This window comes from Cladophialophora bantiana (genome assembly GCF_000835475.1).
Source record: "Cladophialophora bantiana CBS 173.52 unplaced genomic scaffold supercont1.2, whole genome shotgun sequence".
NCBI classification, from domain to species: domain Eukaryota; kingdom Fungi; phylum Ascomycota; class Eurotiomycetes; order Chaetothyriales; family Herpotrichiellaceae; genus Cladophialophora; species Cladophialophora bantiana.
The window spans coordinates 2,338,038-2,364,425 of record NW_015971576.1 but is presented as its reverse complement, the minus strand read 5'-3'; the positions used below and the strand labels follow the sequence as shown (position 1 = coordinate 2,364,425).

The 26,388-nt window shown below is 49.9% G+C and overlaps 10 protein-coding genes across 10 annotated transcripts; 7 read left to right on the top strand and 3 right to left on the bottom strand.

The window, feature by feature from the left end:
* Nucleotides 1-4,945: 4,945 nt before the first annotated feature.
* On the top strand, nucleotides 4,946-5,819 carry Z519_01869 (uncharacterized protein; the record flags this gene model as incomplete). Its single annotated transcript, XM_016759626.1, has 2 exons — nucleotides 4,946-5,180; nucleotides 5,362-5,819. The coding sequence occupies 2 exons, from the start codon at nucleotides 4,946-4,948 to the stop codon at nucleotides 5,817-5,819; spliced, it is 693 nt and encodes a 230-aa protein (XP_016624954.1).
* Nucleotides 5,820-6,621: 802 nt separating this feature from the next.
* Z519_01868 (uncharacterized protein) lies at nucleotides 6,622-7,185 on the top strand (the record flags this gene model as incomplete). Its single annotated transcript, XM_016759625.1, has 1 exon — nucleotides 6,622-7,185. The coding sequence occupies one exon, from the start codon at nucleotides 6,622-6,624 to the stop codon at nucleotides 7,183-7,185; it is 564 nt and encodes a 187-aa protein (XP_016624953.1).
* An 860-nt stretch (nucleotides 7,186-8,045) lies between these two features.
* Z519_01867 (uncharacterized protein) lies at nucleotides 8,046-9,705 on the top strand (the record flags this gene model as incomplete). Its single annotated transcript, XM_016759624.1, has 6 exons — nucleotides 8,046-8,209; nucleotides 8,253-8,463; nucleotides 8,512-8,718; nucleotides 8,908-9,214; nucleotides 9,276-9,309; nucleotides 9,360-9,705. 6 exons carry the CDS (start codon nucleotides 8,046-8,048, stop codon nucleotides 9,703-9,705), a joined length of 1,269 nt encoding a protein of 422 aa, XP_016624952.1.
* Nucleotides 9,706-10,645: 940 nt separating this feature from the next.
* On the bottom strand, nucleotides 10,646-12,495 carry Z519_01866 (uncharacterized protein; the record flags this gene model as incomplete). Its single annotated transcript, XM_016759623.1, has 6 exons — nucleotides 10,646-11,419; nucleotides 11,529-11,606; nucleotides 11,654-11,717; nucleotides 11,764-11,844; nucleotides 11,893-11,983; nucleotides 12,036-12,495. The coding sequence occupies 6 exons, from the start codon at nucleotides 12,493-12,495 to the stop codon at nucleotides 10,646-10,648; spliced, it is 1,548 nt and encodes a 515-aa protein (XP_016624951.1).
* A 1,280-nt stretch (nucleotides 12,496-13,775) lies between these two features.
* Nucleotides 13,776-16,055, bottom strand: Z519_01865 (uncharacterized protein; the record flags this gene model as incomplete). The annotated part of the gene is made up of 1 exon (XM_016759622.1): nucleotides 13,776-16,055. The coding sequence occupies one exon, from the start codon at nucleotides 16,053-16,055 to the stop codon at nucleotides 13,776-13,778; it is 2,280 nt and encodes a 759-aa protein (XP_016624950.1).
* A 416-nt stretch (nucleotides 16,056-16,471) lies between these two features.
* Nucleotides 16,472-18,163, bottom strand: Z519_01864 (uncharacterized protein; the record flags this gene model as incomplete). Its single annotated transcript, XM_016759621.1, has 1 exon — nucleotides 16,472-18,163. One exon carries the CDS (start codon nucleotides 18,161-18,163, stop codon nucleotides 16,472-16,474), a length of 1,692 nt encoding a protein of 563 aa, XP_016624949.1.
* Nucleotides 18,164-18,571: 408 nt separating this feature from the next.
* On the top strand, nucleotides 18,572-20,307 carry Z519_01863 (uncharacterized protein; the record flags this gene model as incomplete). The annotated part of the gene is made up of 4 exons (XM_016759620.1): nucleotides 18,572-18,782; nucleotides 18,838-18,901; nucleotides 18,953-20,084; nucleotides 20,140-20,307. 4 exons carry the CDS (start codon nucleotides 18,572-18,574, stop codon nucleotides 20,305-20,307), a joined length of 1,575 nt encoding a protein of 524 aa, XP_016624948.1.
* Nucleotides 20,308-21,030: 723 nt separating this feature from the next.
* Z519_01862 (uncharacterized protein) lies at nucleotides 21,031-21,936 on the top strand (the record flags this gene model as incomplete). The annotated part of the gene is made up of 1 exon (XM_016759619.1): nucleotides 21,031-21,936. The coding sequence occupies one exon, from the start codon at nucleotides 21,031-21,033 to the stop codon at nucleotides 21,934-21,936; it is 906 nt and encodes a 301-aa protein (XP_016624947.1).
* Nucleotides 21,937-22,666: 730 nt separating this feature from the next.
* On the top strand, nucleotides 22,667-23,560 carry Z519_01861 (uncharacterized protein; the record flags this gene model as incomplete). Its single annotated transcript, XM_016759618.1, has 2 exons — nucleotides 22,667-22,857; nucleotides 22,921-23,560. The coding sequence occupies 2 exons, from the start codon at nucleotides 22,667-22,669 to the stop codon at nucleotides 23,558-23,560; spliced, it is 831 nt and encodes a 276-aa protein (XP_016624946.1).
* Nucleotides 23,561-24,200: 640 nt separating this feature from the next.
* Z519_01860 (uncharacterized protein) lies at nucleotides 24,201-25,778 on the top strand (the record flags this gene model as incomplete). Its single annotated transcript, XM_016759617.1, has 1 exon — nucleotides 24,201-25,778. One exon carries the CDS (start codon nucleotides 24,201-24,203, stop codon nucleotides 25,776-25,778), a length of 1,578 nt encoding a protein of 525 aa, XP_016624945.1.
* Between the last annotated feature and the right edge of the window lie 610 nt (nucleotides 25,779-26,388).

The window sequence follows — 26,388 nt, the reverse complement described above, 5'->3', positions numbered from 1 at the left end:
GGCGGCGAAGGCACAGTGCAGGAAAGCCGGACTTCGGAAGACGAAAGAAGCCAGCTTGAACCATTTTGAGATCTCCCAGTAGGCGCTGGCTTTACGATCAGGTCTCGTATTGCTTCGGATCGATGTCGAATCTCAAGGCGCACTTATCCACACATTCAACAGTAGAGCTATGTGGCGTCGTTTCAGTGACGCCTGGTGAACTACTTGACGTTATCCTGTTGCGCCATAAGTCCACGCACCCGCTTTTGGTAGCTTTTGTGGGCTTGGATGGGCATGGTCCATTTTCCATACACGTTCGACAGTATCGCATTCTCCAGCTCTATAGAAAGGAGTTGCCCGAATGCTGTCGTGGAAAGATATCAATCGTGCGCAAGAAGCGTGTGAACTGCCATAGCAAAGCCAGGGCAACTTGACGCTGACTCAGCCCTCAAACGCCAGATTCGAAAGATCAAAACTGAGCTAAACCCCCAAGCAGATTCTGGTGTCTTAGCCCATAGAGCAGCATGGAGGTAAACGATAGAAATTTGGACAGAACTGCGCCAGGCGGCCCGTAGCAACAGATCTATTCACGATGCCCGATCCCGATATCTGCAAAGCTGCATAAGCCCAATCATGACCAATTTATCAATGTCTAATTCGCAGCAGATCCTTGCATTTGAATTGCCCTTTCCTCGTACAACTCGCTTTCGCAGTTGGACGGGTATGTAAATACCAAAGCTCTCACTTCGATGCTTTGTCTAGGAATGAATAAGGGAGGGATCGCAGGGTCCTAGAATGACGCATGGGATGTACCTATTTATCGTTAAGGGGAACAAACCAGTTGCAAGAGGTCAAAATCCCAAGGCAATTATACATCTAACTGCTATCGTCTCTGCGGAATCGAAATTCTTGAATATCAAAACCTCGTCCTTGGTCTGTCGGCTCATATGGAAGAATTCCTGCCGTTCATTGTGCTGCAAGTATATTGTCGAACCTGTGTAATGCCGTCTGACATGATCGGCCTCCACCAGATCTGATGGAAGTACGGTACCGCCATCGAGCATGGCTAGAGGATAGTCTCTAACGCAGTCGACGATCGGGCGCCACAAGCTGGAAGGTGGAATGTCAATTGCTCAGCAGCCTAAACAAGGGTGGAGTTGTCCCCTTACTTGACGACACGAATGCGACTCTGTAGTAGATATTCAGCGTCCGAAGGAAGCTGAATTAGGATCTGTCGCATCACGGCCAGAGGACTCCGGTCTGTTTGTTCGACGTCAGATTGACCTACTTGAAAGGAACAATGTCGCACACGCCAACATGCACATGCAACGCTGGTCGTAGCCATGTGGTTGAGTCATTAAGGTCGATGACAGTGCCTTCGATTTCGGGGGCGTTCCTCCGTAGCTAGAAGCTGTCAGTGTCCGGTGGCTTTCACGTTTCCACAAAGAACAGACCCTGCAGTCACAGAAGAAGACGCGGTCAACATCCTCCACTTCAGCTTTGAGCAAGGCCTCCAACTCTGGGAGATACGGCTCTTCAACCTTCTTGCGATCTGCGATATGAGTTGGGTCAATTTTTTACAGGCGATACATGAAGCCCTGCTTGTTCGGTGAAAAGTAATGGGGCGGAAAGTTTCGAACATCCTGGCTATGGACCTCGACGTTATGGAAAGCAAGGTTGGTCGTGCGTTGATCCTAGGCATCTTCTGGAACACTAATGAAGCCCTGGAAAGGCTTCTCGGTCTCATAAAGTGGTAGCCACTTTAAAAAGTTGAGACGCACAATGACAGCGCCCTCGTTGTGCGACATTGTGTTGGTATGTACTGGGTAGAAGTAACGACCTCCGCATGGTCCAAAAGGTGGAAGTGTGCCTTGGCCCTTGGCTCTGTCCTCTTGAGATGCCTCGCGGAGAGCACCAAGATTCCTGTTATTAAGCAGCCAAGCTGCTCCCTTGTGTATTGAAGGGACACGAAGGATCATCCATCCCACCAAGTCTGCGTCGAGCATCAAAGCTTGGCCAATGCTCTCTCCAAAGGTCACCTTCCGCGGTTGTTTGCATGTGTCGAGGTCGGCGGCAAGTAGGGCTTTCCTGACCCACAAAGGGAACGGCGAGGTCTCGCGGTTCCAGGAGCTTGCAGCGAGTTCGGAGGACTCGCTCGAGGGTGAACTGGTTCGCGTTAGTGTATCGTCTGGGGTAGTGTCGTGAACCTTTGTCACTTTTCCGTATGGGCGGCCGATGTTGACGTACCTACCAGGGATAGCTGATGGGGATGACAGACACAATGGGAGATTCGCACTCGTGCTGCGGTGTCTTTCAACCGAAATGTGCAATGGCTGCACTGATAGGTATCGAGGTAATAATATGGACAAGGTAGGCCCAAACGAGGGAGGTGGTGACCCAAGTTGGAGAAAGCGCTTGGGGCTGGGCAAGGAGGCCAACTTGGGCTGGTGGGCCAGAGGCGTGAGGCCACTAGGCCTCACTAGAAACTACATAGGCGCAAGTGCCACCAGATCGTAACCCCGCCTTGTCCTCCCCCACCCCCCCTTCGGCTCCATGGCCTCACTTGGCTTTCATTTCCCGGTACTGGCTGGATACCTGCCGTTACTTGTCACCGGTAACTACTTCGCTTAGGTCACTGGAGACTGAGATCCCTCTGAGCGGTGAGCTGGAGTACTGTTTCTCAGAAGCTGATTATTTCCAATTTTCCCCTTCTATCCTTAAAACGCCGTCACTGCTACCAATGAACCTCCCCACGAGCCGCTGCACAGATTGCAAAGAGGCTGTACAATAACCCGAGTCATATCTCTCTCGAATGACGGGTCCTGCGACTTCAGCTTCTGCGCACCATAGCCTTCCTCTCGCTTCACTTCTTGGTACAGACAAGCACGGACCACGTTGCTGTAATCTTGACACTCCTGGTCGACCACGAAGCCAGTGTCTAGGAGGTGGCGAGCAGTTAAGAAATCTTGTACATCACGGTCTGTTCTTGCTGGGCCACTCGGTTCCTGCAGACCCGCAAGACGCTTGCCAGAGGCCAGTTCTATCAATGCTTAGCCTAGGCGAGCGATGCTCAGGCAAAATATGCTGAGAGAATGAGGTGCCATTTTTCCGCTGGGCGCACTTATTATATCAGAACCTCCGAGGGATTGGAACTGTTTCGTAATGAACAGAGTGCCGTCAACTAGACCTTGTTGTTGATTTGTGATTATTGAAAAGTCATTCCGCGTCCAAGTTGCGTCGATCCAAGGAGTCTGAAGGAGTTGAGTAACGCCCCATGCCAATTGAAGGGCCAGGCTGATCCGATGCCGATGTGCTAGTTTGATGTGATCTCCAGAAAACAAATCTTCCAGCGACAGAATGCACCGTGAGCCTCCCTCGACTATGGGCTTTGGAGACTGAAGCTCATATCCAACGTCATCAGTCGCTCGCAAGTACCCTAGGCTCTGCCTTTTGAGGAGAATATCTGATTCTTGCTCAAGCGAACGAATGGACGAACACGTGTCCACTATCTCATCACCTCTCCCTACTTCACATTTTGTCACCGACACAGAATAGCGTTTTGGACTGAACACCAGTGTAACAGAGCTGGTGAGAGAGTTGTTGCTCCGCACCCATGACAGCGGATAGTCTCCTTGAGAATGCTCGTGGTCGGTGTTTGCAATTTTAATGAAGCGACTGATGTCTCGCCTGAAAAAGATACGTGGCTAACTGAAATTGACTGAGCGCTGTCGTACTTGACTGAGGAGGCGTCCTCGACGGAAAACAAAAGTTGCAGTGACGGCCTTCGAGCCAGACCATTTGGATGTTCTAGGTGCCTAATCAGGGGAAGTGGCAACCTCGTAGGGTGGGCACGCATCGAAAATGACTTTCGACTGCCCGGAAGACGCCTGTGGCAAAGGCCACGCATGAGGCAATCGTCAGTCTAGGCAATGGCAATTAGCCTTGCGGGTATTTGCGCTCTGGAGAGGAATCGATAACCCGACGTAACCTCTCATTACGATGATGAATCCTCCTCACGCGCCTCTTGAGTCCCGAGCTGTCTAAACTCGACCTGAGCGCGGTGACTTAGCCTTGACGATAGCCCTCATGTCGACCTATTGTTGCTAGCTTTGGGAAGATCTGGCTCCTAGGCCCTTCACCAGACTCACAGGAACTGGATGTATCCTCTCCAAGTATTGGTGAATGTGTTACAACTCTTCATGGATGTCGATTAGAGTTGCGGCGACTGACTTGGTGGCTTCACTGTCATGCAAGCCATCAGGCTCGTCAGAAACCCGTCATTCACCCATAGACCGAAACCTCGGAATTCTTGTCCAAGATGCCTTGTAGATCAGTCCCTGAAAGTTGGGAGACGCAGAGATGTTGAATCCAGTTACAGAAGATGAACTTTCTCGGCGCGAACCTCCTCCAGCAGATCGTGAATGATTTCTCCGGATCTCGCTCTTCTGCAGTAGTCGACCGCATCAACGATGACCGGATACAGCCCTAAATCAGCCCGACCACTTCGAAGCCAGACATTTTCTTTGGAAAGGATACATTCGTACATTAACTTGCTGCTCCAGCAAAAGGGGACGCTTCAGCCGTGAAAAGGCGTGAAAAGATGAGGTGCGGCTGAGCGTCGACAACAAGTTGCACTCCGGCATGGTCTCGCCCTTTTTTCCCACCCTCAGTTCAACCCCTCACGCCACGACTCCGCCAAACCATCCCCCCTATGCTGAAGCTAATCATCCGCAGGTAAAGCTGCCCTGCAACTAACATGGGTTTGCGATAAGGGTGGGCAGGTTTAGGCCTGGGCTAGACTTTGTGATACCATGCTGGCAACAACAGCTCGACAGCTTCGGAAGTGTTGGACCTGCCAACGACCTGCTCAGAGAAACCCACTATCCAGACTCGTTGGACCATCAAAGGAGTGAATAACTTTAGCCATCTTCCATCATCAAAGCAATACATTTATCTGTGTCAAACAATGGGCCCCTCAATACGCCATCCTCAGAAGGAGCTTGGAGGTTACCATCAACATGCACAGATACCTGCAGCGTACGAAGATTGCCGGCAGATATTCGACCAGATCTCTTCGGTGACGGAGGCAAATCGTCAAGTATGGGAGGGCAATGTCGATTTCCTCGAGAGCTTCAAAAACAGCCTGGCACATTGGGCCAACGTCCACCACGCCGAAAATGGCTCGCTAGACCATGCTCTGAGTAAGAGCTCAGATCTAGGGATCGAGTTGTTGATCTCCTCGAGAACCTAAACCACAAGCTGCAGAATGGCAAGCACCTTGATATTCATCAGTCTAGACTTAGCATAATACTCTTCGATAAGTGAAGGGGCTTCGATTTCCCTAGGCTGTGAGCCTTCAACTGACATATGCCATCCGTCCAGTCTTGGAGGACCTCCAGATCACCGCCACACCTTTACTCAGCCCCGCCCTCCTCGAGAATAATTGGTCCTCCTACTTCGGCCGGCAAAGTGACCTCAGGATAGTTTCCAGATTGCCAGTCTCAGACGAGGTGCTGAAAGAGAGACTTCCTCCGATTTCACCTTGGAATCGCTACAAGGGTCTTAATGCAACGCAGAAACTTCCATTCCCTTCTGATATGTTCTCCAGTGACGTCCTACTTGGCGATGACAAGGCTGAGATTCGACTGGCTGCCCGTTTGTTTCCGAAAGCTCCCGAACAGCTGGGGCAGAGGCTTGGACACGCAAATTGGCTACGCAAATGCTTTTTGAGGAGTCTGAGAGCTGGCAAATATCCTGGAAGTCGAGCTAGGACGGATACCACACTTCCACAGTCTGGCAGGACGCAGAATGGACTTGTCGAAACTCTTGATAGCCCTTGAGGTAAAGATGGACGGTTGCTACCGGCATTCATGCTTAGACGACCATAGGGCAGCATTGAGCCGACTAGCATCATCTATGGTGGCGAGTGGTACCGCTTCAAACAGTGGCACGGTGTTTTCAAAAGCTGATTCGGGATATAGTACAAATGTCACTACTTCAGTGACCGAGTTCGATGAGGGCCTTCGACCGGTAGCAATTCCAATCCCTCCCCGCCAACTCCACTGAACGAAGGTCGAAGTTTCTTGTGCCCATATTGTGCATTGCCAATAACTGTTAGTGGGCCTAATTCAGGGGCAGATCAAAGCCATGCATCCGAGGTTTCTGCAACCAGTCAGCCATTCACTCCAGGACATTCTTCTTATCCGGAGCATCAAAAGTTGGAAGAGCCTACGGCCATGGATGTCTCTTCTCTCGAGGACTGGATTGCACATTTCTTGGCCGACCTGGAGCCTGATGTGCGCACATTTCATCAGTGCCTACAAGGCACAAAGACTTATGCAACTCAGGACGCTAAGGTACATCACGAGCTTTAGACAGAATTACATCCAATACGCTTGCTCATGCGAGATGTGTTCCGAGGAATGGCTGGACGAGAGAGCCTTTGGCGAGCATCTCGCGTTGACTCACAATATACCGAAGGAAGGTATCTCAACTACGTCGCAGCTATGTGTAAAGCCCTCAGGCATGACCCCAAGTTAGATGCAGTGCCCACTTTGTCTGTTCGATTGTTCTTTTGAATCATATTACAAACATTTAGGTGACCATCTGCAACAACTTGCTCTTACCTCAGTTGAGGCCGACATGCTTGAGATATCAGGCAATGTCTCCGTTTCTATGTATGATGGAGATAAATTCACACTTCTGGAGGATTTCATCCAGGAGCAGTCTCAGGAGTCACCTCCTCAACAAAAACAACAGGGAGATTCATTGGCCACTCAACTTCAAGGTCTCTGGACAGAGCAATCGAATTGGGCACCTGGAGATGGGTCAACTTCAAAAGCCTGTGCAACCCGGCCCCAGAGTTCAAGGGGCCCTTCCTATACCTACATGCGGAGGGTTCGAGAGCTCGAGGTCGAAGAAGCAACGAAAAGCGCGGTCACCCCTCCACTTGCGCAATGGAATAGTGTTAAACCGACCGTGTCAGCTCGCTCAGCTCAGGCAACGATCAGCAAACTCCAACCGCCCTGGATCCCTGACTTCGTTGGGCAAATCGTCGATCTCGGAATAATTGACGATAGAATGAAAGAGGAAAGCCATATCACTGTGATCCGTGGGCCTGGGGGCACCGGGAAATCTGCCTGTCACGAGCCCACCGTTGTCCCCAAGTACTCTACGCCCTCCACCCGAATCGGGTGGACAGTATAGAAAGAAAAGGATAAGGCAAAGGATGGTTGAAGCACAAGGCTATCGGTTAACGCTGCCTTACCCTTTTCACGTGACAGAAAGAGGGGAAGCTATAAGAGTCTCCTCTCACCCGAACCGGCTGAGAGAGAACTCTTCCTTTTTCTCAAGCGTTGAGTCGTTGTCAATAGGACTACGTGAATAGAACAAGGCATTCAGCTACTCCAATTTCTTTGTACCTACTGCGTTGCGTAGGTCCCTGATACTGCCATTGCTACAGCTTACACGTGGAAATTTAAGAGCTACTACTCTTACATATTTTGGGTCCTGCAGAGACGGCCATGGTTTGTGCCGACTCTTTCTGCCGGATTGCTTTGAAAGTGATAGCAAATGCTGATGCGGTCGCAGAGGAGGAACGACTGGTCAACATTGGGCGTGAATTCCTTGTACGAACAACCGGGCGGTGGCTTCCTGTGTTTCACAATGTGGACGACGGATTTGATCTTCGCCGGTACCTCCCATCAGACATGTCGAAGACACACGGTTCAGTTCTCATCACTGCACAAAAGACGGACCTTGACGTGTCACGATTGTCCGACAGACTTCTGCCATTGACTTGAATACCCTCATCCTAGAAGAGAGCCGTGAGCTGCTTCTCAAATCAGCCAATCGAGGCGAGCCCGTCGAAGATATGAGATCGCATCCAGAGTGCAAGTTAGCAGGAGACATAGATAAAAGAGCAGAGAAACTCCCACTGGCTTTGTCGCTCATCGCTAGATTCGTTCTGGCTTCAGAATGCACACTGGCATACTTCATGGAGCACTGAGGAATGAAAGACGATATCGTGAGACGCACGAGATTCCTCCTCTGACGCCAATGGCGCTATGGAGGTGGTGTTGAATATTGGCTTGAGAGAGGTCGAAACGGAGGCATGCCAACTTCTCAACATCCTAGCATTCTTTGACAACGATAATATTCACATGGATTTGTTGGTGGGACCACATGAGGATCCGTTGCTTGAGATGCTACATTTATACTCACCTATGCGGTAAGCAATTCCAGCTAGTGTTTTCAAAGTCTAACCAAGGCAGATGGAACCGGATGACGAGCAATCTATCGAAAAGGCGTCTTATCACAGTGCGAAATCACGATGGCGAAGAAGTCTTGACCATTCACCGCAAGTTGCAGGCGAAGGTCCTAGAGGAGCTCAATCAACTCGATAATGCGGCAGAACGAACCAAAGTCTTCGAAAGAGGTTTCTTGCTTATTCGAGGGGAGTTCGCTCGTCCTTCGCCAATTCGGGTTCCTGAGCCGGAGAAATGGCCCATTTGCAGGTAATATCTGCCCCAGGTTCTGAGTATAAAACGATTGTGGCAGTCGAGGATTGTCGAGATTCCACCTTCAGTCAAGCTGGCCCGGCTTATTTCTGACGCCGGTATTGACCTGTGGGAAAGATACCTGACAGTCGAATGGCTGGAGCTTCTCATATCAGCAGAAGCTCTCCTCGATCAAGGCGGGTTCCGGCAAGATCTTCTCTGTGCCAACATTCATGTTGTGGTCTCGCTCCTACTCCAAGACTCACGGATAGCACATCTGGCCGAATGTAGAGAACGCAACACTTAGGTGCTCGACACCCAGGTCAAACATCGCGAGAATTGCGATCCAGCTGACTACACGAAAAACGATGATATATTGCTTCACAACACGTGTTAAGACTATGCTTGTGTCCTTTTGCAATACAGCTAGTTCAAAGAAGCAGCGCGCATCTTTGACATGTGCTTCGAGAAATATCAGCGATGGGGACCTCCAGAAGAGATTCCATATGAGTATGCCAAGTATTACCATCACAAAGCCTACTGCCTTATGTACGAAGGAAACTTTGAACAAGCCGTTCTCATGGCCGAGCATGGATTTTATTGGGTGCAAGTTGCCACCGGACAACCAGCCGGATCCAATAGATGGCGCTGCGACCTCGCCTGTCTGGTCCTGCAAAGTGGTGATAAAGAGCATGCTCTGAAGCTGCACAAGGAGGTACTAACAAGTAGAGGCCAGGGTAAGGTCGCATGGAAAGTTCGGGCTGCTGATTTTCCGAAGCTATTACGCGGTTGGGGCAGCTCATAAGGGGTTGAATGAATTGAGCGAGGTGGAGTAAGTGCATGTTTTCTACAAGGTTTCCGAAAGGTTTTAATCGGCCACAGACTATATATGAGAAAAATTCTCGACATCGACCAGGCCCACCCAGGTATATGCACGAAGGCAGCTCTGGCGCAAGTTCAATTCAATCTTTCGCAGATACTTGCGGCTCGAGCAGAAGATTCTGGTGTGAGACAAGCCAAGCTTTCTGCACGTCTCCAGGAGTCAGCCATCCTGGCACATCCTCTTGGGCCTTTAGAAACAGACACAGGCCAAGGCCAAGATGGACTGCTCACATCGAGTCTGAATAGAATACCCGAGGACCACGAGTTAGTATTATTCGACCACCTTCAGCCCGTTTTTGAGGGGTGGTTTACAGGACCACATCTGCCGAAATACCTTCAGTATTAGGTTAAGGGATACCTACGTAGTGTCGCCCGCAAGTTGCTGTAAGGTAGTCGTTTGGGAATTATGATCATTGATGGTTTGTAATGGAAGTCTGGAAGACTAGACTGTAATTGTAGGCTCTGGATAGAGCAACCCAAGGAGATTTGTTTCTGCAGAAAACGTTGAACTTGAAGTTTAGTCTCAGTGCTGTAAATTTGCGATGCTTTATCCAGGCTTCTCTCATATATTTATAGTAACTTCAGTAGTTAGCAGTTAATTTAGACATACATATATGCTGTGCCCAAAAGCTGTTGAGGCAAATGGCCAATATAGTCAAGTCAACCAAGTGGAAACGGCAGTGCACACGGCAGGTGGTGCTCACTGTGGCACTCAAAAGTGTATATAGGAGGCGTTCTTAGATCACCTTGTAGATGAAACAGATACAGCCAGGCTGCCTATTTTGTGTGCCTACGGAGGTAGGTTTAGGAATGGCTTTCTCGATACAGACTGAATGTCTACCTAAATGGGAAACATCTCGCTCAAAAAGATAGAGGGACAGACACCGTGGATCAGGCAAAGTACCTCATACAGTACATGACTGCCATTTACGTAGACAACTCGACATTTTTTAGTCCCAACATATTCTCACCATTGCAAAAAAAAGGAGTTAAAAAGAATTTCCCGCTCCAATTGTCTTTTTTTTTTTTTTTTTTTTTTTTTTTCCAACGCTGTTGAGCAACTCTTTCTAGCCTGCTTATTTCAGTTGTTAGCAGCTATCTCACCTATGAGTCTTGAGGAAAAGTCTTCTCAATAAGAGACAGGAACATTGTTAGTTTCATCAACGTGGCATGAAGAAATAGCCCTGAACATTAGACTCCCTTTCTTCCCGCGGGAAGGCCCCTTATATAGTGCCGAATTTGTCCGCTCGTGCTGATGCTACTTCACGTGACTTCATGCTATTTGCCTATCGGCTGGAGTCATATGTCCCTTGTCCATAGCAAGCTCCGTCTACTGTCTCCACTGAGACATTTTTGGCAGCAACACCATCTGCCCCGAATCGCAACACATAGCCCTTTGTATAGTCCTGCCAGCCCTTCTGCTTTGGTCTGTTATGTGGATCCTTCATGAATGCCAGGAGGTAGTCCTGCATGACTTCGCTTGTGCGTGCTTCAAATTCAGTCCCCTTCCCATAGTCATCGTACGTCCCGAAGAAGAACGGGAGATCATCTGTGTGGTAAGCTCCCAGCCATGGCAGAGGAGAGAGGTTGGAGAAGTTCCCTGCAAACTCGTACCGGTATGTAAGTAAGCCCGCTTCGGTCCGCAGTTTCGAAGAATTGTGAGCAGGACAAACGAAGTATCCCAGCGTCGCTTCATCCGCCAGTGTTTGGTTGGGTCCTGCCGTAAGGTTGATGTATGGAACAAGAACAGTTCCTTCGTCAGACGCGGTCCCCACGATCGCTGGCGCGTTAGCTATCAGACCTCTAGCGTATCGTTCAGTATAGTTGGAAAAGATGACTTTGTCATCAGGAATCGGTACGAATGAAAGGGCTGGCGTAGTCGCGTTATCTGAGCGACGGCCCACAAAGTTGACAATCGTTTCGACCGGTTTTTTACGCATGCAGTCAAGCTCAGCAGTCGCAGTAAGACCTCCGCAGCCTAAGTGAGACGCGACAAATGTAAAATTTGTGTGGGCAAAGTCATACGACAGTAGCCCTAGCAATGCCGTTCCAGATCCCATCTTCGAAGTTTTGAGATTAGCTTCTGCCTTTCAAACACGATAGATTTTACACAGACGCCTTAAGGTCCGTTGAAAACCTTGATGAAAATTTTGAACCAGGAGGACTCACGACAAGCCCCTTCGCAATTGAGTTGTTGTAATAGGCGAAGCCGTGAAAATCGGTCGACGATGCTCCTGCCGATTGCCCCTGTATCTGTAAGAAACGCACCTCTGCACTCATGTCGTTCTACACACCCAAATAGTAATCTTTGATGGATGTCCTCCAAAGGCTCGGATGTTGTCTCGGACCCATTCGTGTCTAACGCTGTCAGTACCCATCGGTCATACAACAATCAACACCATACGCCATGCGCTGGTCAAGAATTCCAAGATTCTGCGAATTCAAACCGCGCGCGTTGGGAAATCCCATGATTCCGAGGCGGTAACTGAGGAAACATCAGCAAGGATGCCTCTGCAACAGAAGAGACACAGACTTGATCGACACAACAATATGAGACTGGGATCTCTGCACCCATTGATGCGGTAGTTGATATGGAATATTGATGCCACCGATGATGAAGCCGCCTCACAGATGTTAGCGCGCCCACTTAGGTAAGGTATGGTTCTGTAGCATTACCCCCAGTCATAAAGATAATCACTGGTAAGTCGGAAACATTACTTGTAGGGGTCCAGATCGACAGGGACAGACAGTCTTCTCCTGTTGTCGGAGGCATGGTGGCGGGGGCCTCAGTGTCAAGTCCTGTAGGAATGAGATAACCGGAAAGCAACTGATTGTATACATTGGGAACACCCGAGAGGTACTGCGGACAGAAGCGGGGGAAGGTAGTAGCATCAATTATCGCGGATGCATTCGAGGTAAGCTGCACCGGAGGTGCCCAGCGACGAGAGCCAACAGGAGGGAGAGCGTATGGCACATTCAGAAACTGACGGACATTGGGGACCGTGCCATTAATAATACCAATGTAGGTCCCTGTACTTGTCGTAACCTTGAGGTTGTTCGGGGTGGACGTCTGTGCGCTGGCAAATACAGCTGTAAGGAGTAGATACGAACTGAGATTGATCAAACTGAGATACATTTTGTCGGACCTTCGACGCGGAAGAAGCTGTCAACTGTGTCGTGTGTCGTTCGAGAGAGGAGGCTGGACTCGTCGAAGCGAGACTTTATATGTTGACAACCTCGTGTCGAATGGAGTTAAACTTGCAGGAGGATCCAACAACTTCCTCGTATTCTCTTCCACTTTGGCTAGCGAGATGAAGTGGCTCGTGGGGCAGGTCCTCAGGGTTTAGTCCATTGACTTGCTCTGAAAAATGACCAAGACGTAGGTCGCTTAGGATCTTTCGGCACGGGAAGGCCCAAAATGGGCTATTTGCGTCACGTTTTAAAGTTGACGAAAGAGGTAACATCCTGATGGTAGCGTCGCCCTGGCTGGGCATAAAAGGTGAGCAACGGGGTGTCACGGCGCATAATAAGAGCACCAGGGGAGTGTCGGGATTTCTTGACACCTTTTTGGTCAAGCGATACAAGGTAGTCAAGTTGTACTCAAACATAGCCAAATTGAAATGTTTTAACTTGAAGTTATGCATATAAATGCTGAATAAATTACTCAACCATTCCTGCCCGCCTAGAGAACAGGGCGGCATCGCTCTTGTCTCCAAGGATGCGCTTGCTATTAATCTGCCTCATTTTGGCGGCAGGTTGAAGTCACAAGGCGATGGAACACGAGAGACAGCAAGTAGCAATTTCAAGAACTTGTACATAATACGGCGAATCTGACATGAGAAATTAGGTCTTGAGTGGCAATGGACCCCTTTAAAGGAGAGAGAAAAAAAAGTATAGGAACTTCTTAGATGAACACACACAAAGGAATATCGCCTAAAGAGGACATCGACACGAGCAGGTTCTGCATTCTCGCATGATTCCTGCTTGCACCTGGTACTTGCTACCGTGCTACCAGCCCCTTTATTGTAACGGAGCACTTCAGGGTTCGGCGTGCACGTGCAACAACGCACAGAGGCCTGTCCAGCAGATCGGGAATCGAGAACGCGTTCTGGTTGATACTGACAAGACAACACCACCACCAACACCACCCCCAGAGAGGTAGCGGCTAGGGCAGCGAGCGCCTAGCACGGCGACGGCATTGAGAAGTAGGAAAGCGCCGATGAAAGCCTCAGGAATAGATAGACAACATCAAAAATATAGAATACTCTTGTCAAACTGTAAAGAATGGCAACCTGCCAGCGCTATAAACTGTCCTGCTCCCAGCTCTCTAATTAGGTTTGACATGTGACGTGACAGACCTCTGCACTGCCAGTTCACTAACACCCCAGCACTGCACAGCCACCTTGCCTTGTTACATTATAGATTTGGACCTTGTCGAGCAAAACCATACAAGTAGCAGGTGCTTCGCAATGCACGTGGATCGCCAGCAAAAGATGCGAACTCGATCACTACCTTGCTGCACCGTAAGTCGAATTTGCCGTTGCGCCACTGTTGCAGCGGTCTCACTGAAGCAACGACGCTGACATCCGCCACTTCTCCAACACCCAGGTCCACGGGCCGGAATCCGAGAAGCAGTCGAGATGGGAAATTGGGCAAGTTTGGGCATCCATAGACTTGGGCGACGTATCTTCCCGGGCGTTCTCCAGTGTTCCTGATCGTTGCATGTACATTAAAGAAGTCTTTACCGGAGGCAGCGTCAAATTCATCCAGACGCATTTTGGAGGTTGAGAAAGTTGTATATGACAACCCGAAACCAAGGGGATACGCAGGTTGAACGCCGAGCTTGTCCAGCAGAGCCTGACCGAACCACCGATCGTACTTAATCTCTGTAGCATCAGCATCAAAGTACGGTAAATGTGACTCGTCTTTGGGGATTGAGAAAGGCAATCTGCCACTGGCGGGAACCCGACCGGTGAGAACGTCCAGCAAGCCATGGCCCCCTTGACAGCCGGCATACCAGCTCACAAGTAAGGCTGGGACTTGATCTTTCCATTCTTCCATGATCACAGCACCCCCGCAGACAATGGCGACGATTGTACGTGGATTGATTTGCGTAACAGCACTTATCATTTGAACGTCATCAGCGTGAAGCCGGAGACTCTGCCTGTCACCACCGCCTCCAGTCTTCCAAGCATCTTCGGATTTGTCCTTTTCTCTGGGTCCGGCGTTATCGAGGAAACTGACGACTTCCTTTTCTTTCTCTGTCACCGCTGGGGGAAATGTTGCACGCAGAGCTGGATCTTTCATCAGCGCAGGAGCTGCATATTCACCTTCGTCTTCATGAGTGTAGCCAACAACACAAATCGTCACATCGGCATTTGCGGAGGCTTGTTTCGCCTTCTCCACCGCACTTGTATCTTCAAGAATGACTTGAGCATGAGGGAACGCAGATGTGACCCCGTCGTAAATCGTGGCCACACGTGGTGACCAGACATGGGAAGAGCCTCGGTCGCCTGTGTTTGCAATGTTTGCTAAGCGGCCCACCACAGCTATCGCGGCTATCTTGCTCGGATCAATCGGTAACAAAGGACGGCCGTTCACGGGTTCGTTTTTCAAGAGGACGGCTGAGCGTGCGGCTACGTATCTGGCTAGCCTTCGATGTTCTTCCGAGAAGACCACAGACAAGTCCGGCTTGCCGTTCTTGAGGGTTTCGGCGAACTGGAGCTGCTTCCGTAAAATTCTAGCGCATATCTGGTTCACGGGTGCCCATTCCAAATGTCCAGACTCCAGTTCTCTTTTGATGTTTTGGTGTCGCTGCTGCTTGAATGGTGTTTCGATGTCTAAACCCGCTTTCACTGAGAGGGTCGCGTCCCGCAAGCCCCAAATGAAGTCTGAAATCACGAAGCCATCGAACCCCCACGTTTGCCGTAATATACCGGTGAGAAGAGCTCTGTTCTGGCCAGCCCATTCGCCGTTCACTGAATTGTACGAGGACATAACTGAGGCGACTCCTCCTTCAACCACTCGCCGAAAGTGTGGTAGGTAAACTTCATGGAGAACGTCGTCATCCACCCTGATATCAACCTTGAACCGAGCGTTCTCCATGGAATTCAGAGCAAAATGCTTTACGCAGGCCATAATATGTCGCTGCACCCCCTGGGTCAGAGCCAGGCCAAACTCTCCTAGAAGTATAGGATCCTCACTGTACACTTCTTGACTCCGGCCCCAAGCCGGATGCCGCGGGAGATTGATACACACACCAGAGTAGAAGGTTGCGCCTTGGGCTTTGGCTTCTAGGCCAATAGCATGGCCTACTCGTAGTTCGAGGGAGGTGTCCCAGGTTGCACCACGTGCCATAGTGACAGGGAAGGCCGTTGACGCGCCCATGACAACACCGCGCGGTCCGTCAGAGAAATGAATACCTGGTATAGCGAGTCGAGGAATCGCTCCGAATACGTATGGAACCCGGTTGAACCGATCATAAAATAAGTTTCGGAAGCCTTCCCAGAACTCCTCGTCGCCGTCTAACAGTGACAGACGCTCAGAATCATGCATCTGAGCAACGAGCTCCTCCGCAACCTTGGCGATAGGAGCACCGTTGCTCAATGCTCCAATCGCATCGCGGTATGTAAAGGCCGCCGTAAGAGGATGCCCGTGGTCCTTGTTTAGCATTCTTGAACTCGTGGTGCTTGCCATCTTCGTTATTGTCGGATATTCTCGAGTGATCAGGCGTAACGTTACTACCCATATGTTTTTAGAACCCCTTGTAATGCTTGCATGTAGATACCTTCAACTTGAGACCGAGACGGACAGGACTCATTTAAAAATTGGAAAGAGAAATAAGGCTCGGAGAGGCCAAGACAGTCTGGCCTCTGGATTGTTTTCTTGACCCGACACTCCCCTATTGCTCCGAACTCAATGGGTCCTCAAGTTTGTAGTTGGTCAGACTAGCTCCACTCACAAACTCCCTCCACCACTCCAGTGAATGAGAGTAGTGGCTATGTCAGTGACGAAGCATGCGACTAGTTTGACCATTCTTTTTTCTGGTGGCAGTTTTCCTCTGAGTAAGCAAACTATGTAATAAGCCAGAAAAGTTCGTTCACGCTTTCTTTCTACAGCTGGGAGTAGAGAGCTTGGATACACTCAACAGCTTCCTGCAACTCTTTGACATATGGTTGCCAGAACTGAAGCATTTTGAGGGTGGCTTCAACCGGTCCACGCCATTCCGCCGGAAGCAGCCTCTGTGCAAATGGTCGCCTTGTGGCGGCAAGCAAGATAGAGGCACTTCGAGCACACGATCGTATCATGAGCCAGGTACCATGATGCCTGTGATAGAATTGGATCCGGTGCATTAGCAATTTGTGCAAGTGGCATGAGAGTCCCTTCGCAGCCCATTCGCAAACCTTGGGTGACTCTGGTTCCGCGCCATCATGAATGAGTGCATAAACAAATGGCCATGAAATCATGTCCTGAACGTATGCAATGCGCGCCCTCAATATGAGTCTAAGCATGTCACTGTCATTTTCGTCGTGACTGGTAGATACTTCGAGAGCCAAGGAATTCTGCCATTCAACAGCTTGGTCCATCAGGCTGTCAGCAATCTCGGTCAGATCCACGAGACTACCGCGACCTTCTATGGCGAATCTTGTCATCTCCTCTTCGACTCTGGTTCCCAGGCGCCAAGCGGATATTTCTGACAAGTAAAAATACCAGATATATAGGTTCTCGCCTTCACAGTCTGTTGGCAGGTTGGGAAATTGGTGGAGATGCTCGTGGCTGAAGCTCGCACGGTCAGGCAAGGTCCACAGCTCCCGGCATAGCTCGCGTTCTGATTTCCACGCTGAGCAAGATACGCTCCCAGCGGCTAGTGTGTCGGTGACATCGTAAGTGAGGGCCCTCTTAAACGTCCGGCACATTGCGAGAGCTTGCAAAAACATCCGCCAAGCATCGAAAGGCCGGAGTGAAGACATCAAAAAAACCCCAGCAAGGAAAAGACATTGCGCCTGCATGATACCTGCAGATGCTACCGCGTAGCCCAGTCGCTGCTCTGCGGCGAGAAAAAGTGCAGTAGCTTGATCCCGCTCAAATACTTTTTCAGAATGAGCTTGGGTTGGCAGAGGGTGACCCAAAGCGCCGTTGGCCAAGACAAGCAGGATCAACGCCGATTTAGTGTCCCATCCTATTCCTCGGTCTTGAATTTCTTGGGCCAGGGCCCGAATTTCTCCCTCATCCAAGATTGGATTTCTGCTGTGGACGTGAGTGAAAAACCGATGCACCAAGTCAAAAATTGGCACGCCATCAAGGACATTGCCGGTCACACGGCTAAATCCTTCTGCTCCTCCGTAGAAGACCCCAGATGGCGAACTGCAGGACTGAGCCTGTGGCGACACCGAGAGACGCGCATGTTGAAAGACCGGCCATTTCAAGATTTGATCTAGATTCTGGTAAGAAATACGTGGGAGGCGTCCAACCGAGAAAGGCTGTTGATAGGACAACTCTCTGGGGATTGAGGAATTGGTAAAACGGGTAAATTCTCGTTCCAGTCTTTGAAGTCGCTCGATGATTGCAAGACTGGCAGGATCAAAGGCTGATAAAGCTGGTGGGTCTGACACACACTCAGCTCCTATGCTTTCACAAAATGAACAAGTCGGCTTTTTCTGGTCGCATTTGGTGCGCCGGGCTCGACAAACTTGGCATGCGATAACAGCGCGTTTGCGGGAATACGCTGAGCTTCCCCTACTGGTGGGAGCAGTTCTTTTGGGCGTGCCCTTCAAGTCGGCATCATCCTTCGTAGTTGGCAACATTGATAACCTCTCGCTAGAACTTCGACTGGGAGTGTCGGGAAGGGAGAAGAGTAAGATATCTCAAAAAGAGAGTGCCGCAAAATGTTGTAGTCCATTGATTGGGGGCTTTTTGCATTGCCCATGACCAGTCGATGCCCCCCACTTTCAAGCTCCACCCGAGGCAAACTTCGGTATACAAGTCCTTGCAAGGCTTCATGTTCCCGACACTCCCCGTCGCGTCGAACCCCGGACATGGGGACTCCACATTATCCCCAGACTCATACTCGGTATCTCCAGACAAAATGACCAGGAGTGGTCTTGGCAGAATCTTTGGCGAGGTGCATAGAAATATAACATATTCACACCGACTCATGCTCGACACAACAACTTCTCAGCTCCTGTTCTCCATCACTTGGTCACCATTCCAAAATGGCTCACCAAGAAGCTGCCATGGTCGGATCTCAAAATTTCGCAACACAATCAGAGGTTGACGTCAAAGCAGGGCGTGAGACATACACTAAGGGAGAAGGCATCAAGACTCTCGTTGAAGAAGAGCACGGATTAACCTTTGTTGCCGTTTGTCGCAAATATCCCAAGAGTGTCTGGTGGTCCTTTTTCTGGTGCATGACTGCCGTTGCTTGTACGTCTCCATGCTTCACACACGACGTGGTGTCATCGACTCATCCGTTTTCCAGGGGGCTTCGAGATGACGGTCAACAATGCAATTATTGGCGTTCCCGCCTTCCGGACCTACTACGGGTGAGCGACAGAGGATATCTCATCATAGTCTTGATACTAACAGAAAATCAGAAATGTGTTTGACGGAGAAAGAGTCATTCCTGCTGAATGGCTCAGCGCTTTTGGTGTCTGCAGCTATTGTGGCCTCTTTTTCGGTGGATTCATCTGCAGCGCCGTTGCAGACAAATACGGTCGAAAGCTCCGGTTGGCTACTGGTATCATAGTTGCCACAGGTGGAATCATCGGTGAGATATTTAGCACGAACCGCGCCGCTTTCCTTATCAGCAAGCTCGTCTTAGGCGTCGGTGTGGGTTTCTATTTGACCCTTGGACCTGTGACTTGCTCCGAGTTCGCTCCCACAATTCTGAGAGGTCTCTCCACCGCCGGCGTGAATCTCGGCATTGGTGTGGGCGGACTGCTGTCCAACTCCGTGACGAGAGGTTTCGGAACTCGTTTAGACCGATGGGCATTCAGAGCTCCCTTTACAATTCAGCTTCTCTTTTCCCTGTTATTACTTATCGGCACCTTTTTTTCGCCCGAATCTCCCTGGTTCTTGGTACGTGTCGGGCGACTTGACCAAGCACACAAGACGATGGAGTCTCTCTACAACTCTCAGAGGGAAGCAGACAAAAGAGTTGCGGACATCTCTGCCACCATCCAGACCGAAGCTGAAATGGAACAGCCCAGTTACCTCTCCGCCTTTAAAGGTACCAACCGCATCCGCACAATGATATCGGTGGGCGCTTTTTTTGCCCAGCAAGCCGTTGGGGTTATCTTTGTTCTCAGCTACGCGACTTACTTCTTCCAGCTTGCCGGTATGGAAGCGGCGGATGCATTAAATCTTGGTGTGGGAATCAGTGCTTGTGGCCTTGTCGGCAACATTCTTGCCTGGTTCGTGCTCAACCGAATCGGTCGACGCCTCCTCTTCGTTTGCGGTGTCGCAGGCTGCACGATCATCTTATTCCTGGTCGGAATTCTCGACGTTGTTCCCACACGGTCTGCAAAATGGGCACAAGGAGCCTTGTGTGTCATCTACGCCTTCGTCTACTTCTTGACGCTTGGGGCGATTGCTTTTGTCCTGTTGGGAGAAGTATCCTCTCTTGCCCTTCGAGCACGAACTACGGCTCTTGCTACCGCTACCCAAGCTGTCCTTGGTATTGCTTTGCAGATTGCGATTCCGTATATGGTGAATCCGGACGCTGGCGTAAGTGCGGACAATGTGTCTATCCTTAACATTGTGGGCTAACCTATGCTGCCAGAACTTGAAGGGAAAAGTAGGCTTCGTCTTTGGTGGGACATCTCTAATCGCGACCATCCTTTCCATTTGGTACATTCCAGAACTGAAAGGGCGAACCTATGGAGAGATTGACCAAATGTTCTTGAACCACGTTCCGCCAAGAAAGATGGGCTCCTACAGATTGAATTAGATGAATGGCACTGCCTACGATGGTGGCCAGTAGCAGCAATCATAACCCCTGATCGATTTCACAAGCTGCAAATCCCTATTTCGCATAAAAATAAATGATGAAGTTAATGCGAGAGATCTCTCTGACGACGATCGAGTAATACCTAACTTAAGAATAAGTACTAAGCCATATACAGCACCACAGATGATGACCTGTCAGAGACTTCCTTGTGTATTACTCTGATGTTATAAACGCATCTCTTTGGTCGTTCCCTCATTTTTGGACACAGTACCATGAGCATCCCTCGTTCAGCCGACACTATTCTCATCGCGTCAGTTAGCTACAGGACTAAGCCCAGACCACCGAGCTTTTTAGACAGTTACTGGTTTAAGGGACGCTGCCAACCCCGAAGAATATCCAGCAGGCACAAATGACGAACCCCAGTGGTTTCCAATGGAAGCAAGATCGAGAGAGTCGGTGAGTCGACTTGCGTCTTTTTCAGGACTCCACTCGGGCTTATTTGGCATGGCGTCGGAGGTACTCCGTATCTCTGCGGGTGGATTCAGCGCCGAGCAGATTTGTGCTGGATCATCACGGGTGTCTTGGTCTGGGTTGGCTGCTCCGTAATTCTGCTGGCTCGATCCGTCCTTGCACTTTTCTTATTCTTCTTTTTCTCTCAAACAAACGACTCATTTTGGCGACAGTGGCCGTACTTTCAAAAATCCTGATAGCGTCGACTTGCTCATGGCCAAAAAGATCATTGTGACCGGAGGATCTGGACATGCTGGTCGGCATATAGTTGCCTTCCTACTTGACCAAGGCCATGAAATTCTCAACCTGGATCTGATACCACTACCAGAGGCTCTGGCTCAGCGGGTTCATTCAATGAAAGTCGACCTCAGCGATGGGGGGCAGGTCTTCAGTGCACTCTCATCGCACTTCAAATTAACCCAGCCATTTCATGAACCGCTTCGGACGCCTGCAGATGCTGTCATTCATTTGGCAGGTTACCCACGAAATATGCTTGCGCCGGACAGCGAGATATTCAAGATAAACGTCGTCTCGACATATAACGTCTTGGAAGCGGCGTGCAAGCTTGGAATTAAAAAAGTCATTCTCGCAAGTTCTGTCTGCGTCTACGGAGTGACGTATGCTGAAGGGGATGTCGATTTTCCTTCTTTTCCAGTCGATGAAGAAGTGGATACAAACCCCATGGATGTTTATTCCATTGCCAAGGTCTGCGCAGAAAAGGTGGGACGGGGATATGCTAGGAGATACGGTATTGATGTGTACGCCCTAAGGATTGGTGCAGTGATCTGCCCAGATGATTATACGACATTATTTAAGGAGTATGTCAACAATCCGAGCGACTGGAAAGTTCATGGATGGTCTTACACGGATGCGCGCGATCTTGGCCAGATGTGCCACCTTTGTGTCGCTGTTGATGGGTTGGGATTTCAGGTTTTTAATGCAACCAACGACCAGAACACCACTACACTGAAGACCACGGAACTACTGAGGCGGGAGTGTCCTAGCACGCCGTTTACTAGGGAGATGTTGCCCAGAGAGGCTCCAATGAGCAACAGGAAGATTAAAAATCTCCTTGGTTTCAGCCAGCAGCACAGCTGGATGGACTACTATGCAGCGTGAGACCAATGGGACCGGTGATTTGGCGTGGAATAAAGTCGATGTCTGAAGTCAAATATATTGAGACATCGCAAGTCACAGTACAAATACGATCAATCAATTCACTCCCTTCGCCCCTACTTGCTTATTATACAAGTACACTTCCGGTATTTTCTTTAATGCCGTTGCCAACGAGCCGCTTTTCTAGCCTTCTGTAAATATTGCGGTAAAGGGAATCGCGTCAGAAGCCCCCACTACTGTATCCACAAACAGAGACTCCACACCGGCTATATTGATTGGATGGCAAGTTTCGGTATATATCGGAAAATCGGCATTCCTCCAAGAGGTTTAGCCGATGAGAAGCTTATTGGTGGCACTTGCTTGCAGCCTAGGTAGCGGCCTAGGTAGCGGCCTCAGGCTTGGGTAAAGAAGTATTGAAACGCATTTCTCAATTTACCACTCGAGACTTCTGTCTCCTTTCTCTATTCTGGCTCTCTCGAATTTTCCTTTAATACTGTGAGGTCCGACAGGTGGGCACTCGACTTCACCCAATTGATGGTTGATTCCTGACGAATATACTATAGGTGATACCCTTAATTGCCTGGCGTAGCCTTCACTTTTGATAGTTCAAGGGCTTACATGAGTTGCAGACGTTCAAAACAAGCCGCCAGAGACCTCCATACCACAGTCATCAGGCCGAGAAGCTTGATGGTTCGATCTCAGGATTGCTCGGTCCCCGCTCATCCAGCAAAGGATGTCAAACGGCGACGAGCTCTCGCTCACTTCCGATGGCCGAATTGCAATCATCACAATCAACAGGCCTCGTAAACTCAACGCTCTCACTGGATCTCTCTATGTCGCCTTGGGGGAACTACTCCGACAGATTGATGAAAGGGACGACATTATTGTCACCGTCCTCACAGGCACCGGTCGCTTTTTCTCGGCGTAAGTATAGGAACTCTTGCCTGTTTTGAGGACAATATTATTGAGGCAAGTCTAATATCGTAGGGGAGCGGATATAAGTGCAGGTTCTTTGGAGGATGATGCCAACAGCAAAAAGAACCCTCGGCTTGCTGCATTGGACTCATTCGCCGCCGTGACACTAGACGTTACACGAGCCTTTTATCAACATCGAAAAATTCTTATCGCCGCGCTCAACGGACCGGTCGTGGGTCTTTCGGCAGCTCTGATTGCTCTGGCCGACTTCATATACGCTGCTCCGCATACCTACCTCCTCACGCCATTCTCCTCCATTGGCTCTCTTGCCGAAGGCGCTTCGTCTCGCACATTTGTACAACGCCTCAGACTCGGCAAGGCTAACGAAGCGCTTATCATGGGCAAACGGATTGCGTGTGATGAGCTTGTGGTGTCTGGGTTCATCAACAAGGTCATTTCGCCAGAATCTGGCAGGCGGAACGACAGTTCAGTCTTCTTCGAGGATGTCCTCAACGAGGTCAAAGAAAGCCTGGGCACCCACCTCAATGACAGCAGCATCTTAGCAATCAAAGAGCTGATCCGCCGACCCGAGAGAGAAATCTTGGACCAACAAAATCTTCTGGAAGTGTTCGCAGGTACCGAACGTTTTACTAAAGGGATTGTGCAAGCCAGTTTCAAGGCTCTCGCCAGCGGTGCGAGACACAAATTATAGCCGTGTCCAACGGGGCCTCACCATCGATCATGTTATAAAGTTCGTCAGCTGTGATCTAGCTTAACCTCGCACGCTAGTGCTTGCCTACCTGCAAGTTTCTGATGTAATCGATCCGAAAAAAGAAATTATACCGGGTAACGATGTCTAACATTGAATGTGTGCTCTTACCTCATTATATGCGCTCCACTAGTCCTCTGCAATACTAACGTCATACATTGATTGGAAAACTTAGGTTTCATGCGAATTCCTTGAACCTTGCTCGATTCGCGTTGGGTTATTGCCAGCGCAGTCAACGCGACATAAATCGACGGTACATACCTAATGCCGTACCCGTAGCCGCAGCCGTAACCATGGCTGTACCCGTAGCCAATGTTGAATCAGATCCCAAGTATGGACCAAATTGGTGTTGTGGAAGCGAAATTCTCGACTCTATTGAAGCATAGCTTTGGCTGAAAAGCTGGATACCGGGGAAGGTCGATGGTTAGACTCCCGGGAACCGGCAAAGCTTGATGAGAGGATCTGCAAGCCCGAGTTATGGTTTGACATAAGAGACACACCGTCCCACGGATAATGAGATTTTTCCATGCCCATTCTCCGTCAGGGAACTTACTTTGCTGCGTGAATCCTTCAATCCGATAATATGGTCAAAATACAAGCCTTCATAACCCTAGCTTATGCCTTAGCTAGACAAGCATATTCATTGCAGACGGCTACCACCGCCCCTACAGTGTCCTGCGGTCACTTAACATTGCCGTTACTACCAGGTCTCGAGATCTCTAGCATTCAATCCCTCACTGCATATAACTATACCAATTCTCTTGCTCCCGGCGTATCGCTTGATATTTGCAATGTCAACGTGAGCTATAATCACCAAGGAGAAGATGACATCACCTGGGTCAATGTCTGGCTGCCTTTGAAAAATTGGAATGGACGTTTCCAGGCCACTGGTGGCGGAGGTCTTGCGGCCGGACTCGGAGCTTACTATCTTCTCGACGCAGCTCCCTATGGGTACGCTACAGGGACGACTGATGGAGGACTGACTTTGAACAACACAATTGACCCTCAGACTGGTCAGTGGGCATTGAAAAAGGACGGGTCACTCAACGGAAGTCTCATCAAGAACTTCGCGCACAGGGCTATACATGATATGACTCTGATTGGCAAGGCTCTGACACAGACATTCTATGGGAAGGCTCCAACTTACTCGTACTACAGTGGCTGCTCAACTGGTGGACGTCAGGGCTATTTTGCTGCCCAGGTATACCCGGAAGATTTCGACGGTATCATGGCCAATGCTCCCGCACTGAACTCGCCTCAGATCTCACCCGGTGATTTTTGGCCCTCCGTGGTCATGCATAACTTGGAAGCTCCGCCGCAATGCGTATTCGATGCATACTATAATGCCACCCTCGCGTACTGTGACCCTCTTGATGGGGCCAAGGACGGACTTATTTCAAACCTAGGAGCCTGCGACTATGATCCGCGATCCCTTGTCGGAACAAGAATCAACTGTGGGAGTCAGACTATCACAATATCAGCAACTTTCGCAGATGTCGTTTCTCGCATCTGGGCGGGCAGTACTTCGAGAAATGGGGAAGCCTTGTTTCCTGGAAATCCTCGAGGTGCCAACTTCAGCGGCCTGGCAAACACGACTACAGTAAATGGCGTCATAGTGCCTGTTCCCTTCTCAGCTGCCGAGGCTTGGATCAATTACCTTGTGGTACACGATCCCAACTACCCTGCGAGGAATATGACATTCGCCGATTTCGATTACGTGTTCGGACAGTCAGTGATCGAGTTCTCCGGTATTCTGGGCACACTGTCACCAAATCTGTCGCAGTTTCAAAAGCGCGGCGGCAAACTACTGACATGGCACGGGTTGGCAGATCAAATGATCACGCCTTACAGTACCATGTTGTACCGTTCGGCCCTTTCACGCGAGATGTCTCTCACTCAGATCCAGCTGAACAATTTCCACCGAGTCTTCTTCGCCCCGGGCGTGGCGCACTGCGCTGGCGGTATAGGGCCGCTGCCGACAGATCCCCTCGCCGCACTGGTGAGCTGGGTCGAGTCTGGCAAAGCCCCAGACACGTTGTCAGCAGCAATTGCTCCCTCTCCTTCTAGTAACATCACACGAAACTTGTGTCCATACCCCCAACTCCTCACATATGACGGACGTGGCAATGTCAACGATGCGAGCAGTTTCTCCTGCATCTAACAGCGTTTCCTTGTCATAGGCGCAAAGACGCATGATCAGAAAAAAATAGCTGTGGACTTCGAGATGGTTGTCCGAGTTTGAGCGTGTTGCTGCACCTCTATTCATCGGTCCAAATAGTGAATATACGTGTTCTTATGACCAAATCCTAGAATTGCCAGCTAGAAACGAACAAGACACGAAAATAACCTCAACACCATCCACCATACTTCTTTCTTAGGGCAGAACATCCTCCGTGTGTAGTCATGCTGCTTTGCGCCTAAAGTTTCGGGGCTCGGTTGACCTTTCTCCGTAGGGTGCGTGGCACAGATTTTGCTGGGGTAAGATTGCTTTACACTCTCGATACCATCGTTGGTTCTCGAAAAACTCGGAGAGTACACGCCAGCGGCAGCAAAGGCCTCAGCGAGCTACTTGGTCACATTTAAGTCCCAGATTAAGTTGCATCATTGCCTGGAGACCGGACGCACACATAAATTCATTGCCCAATCCACTATAAAACCGCCACAATCCGGCTACCGATGTCTACGTAAGTCGTGACTACCAGTGAGAGCGGGCTGAATTGAAGATTGACATTATACGCGAACAAAGGAGTGCGAGTGCTAACATGTTTGCG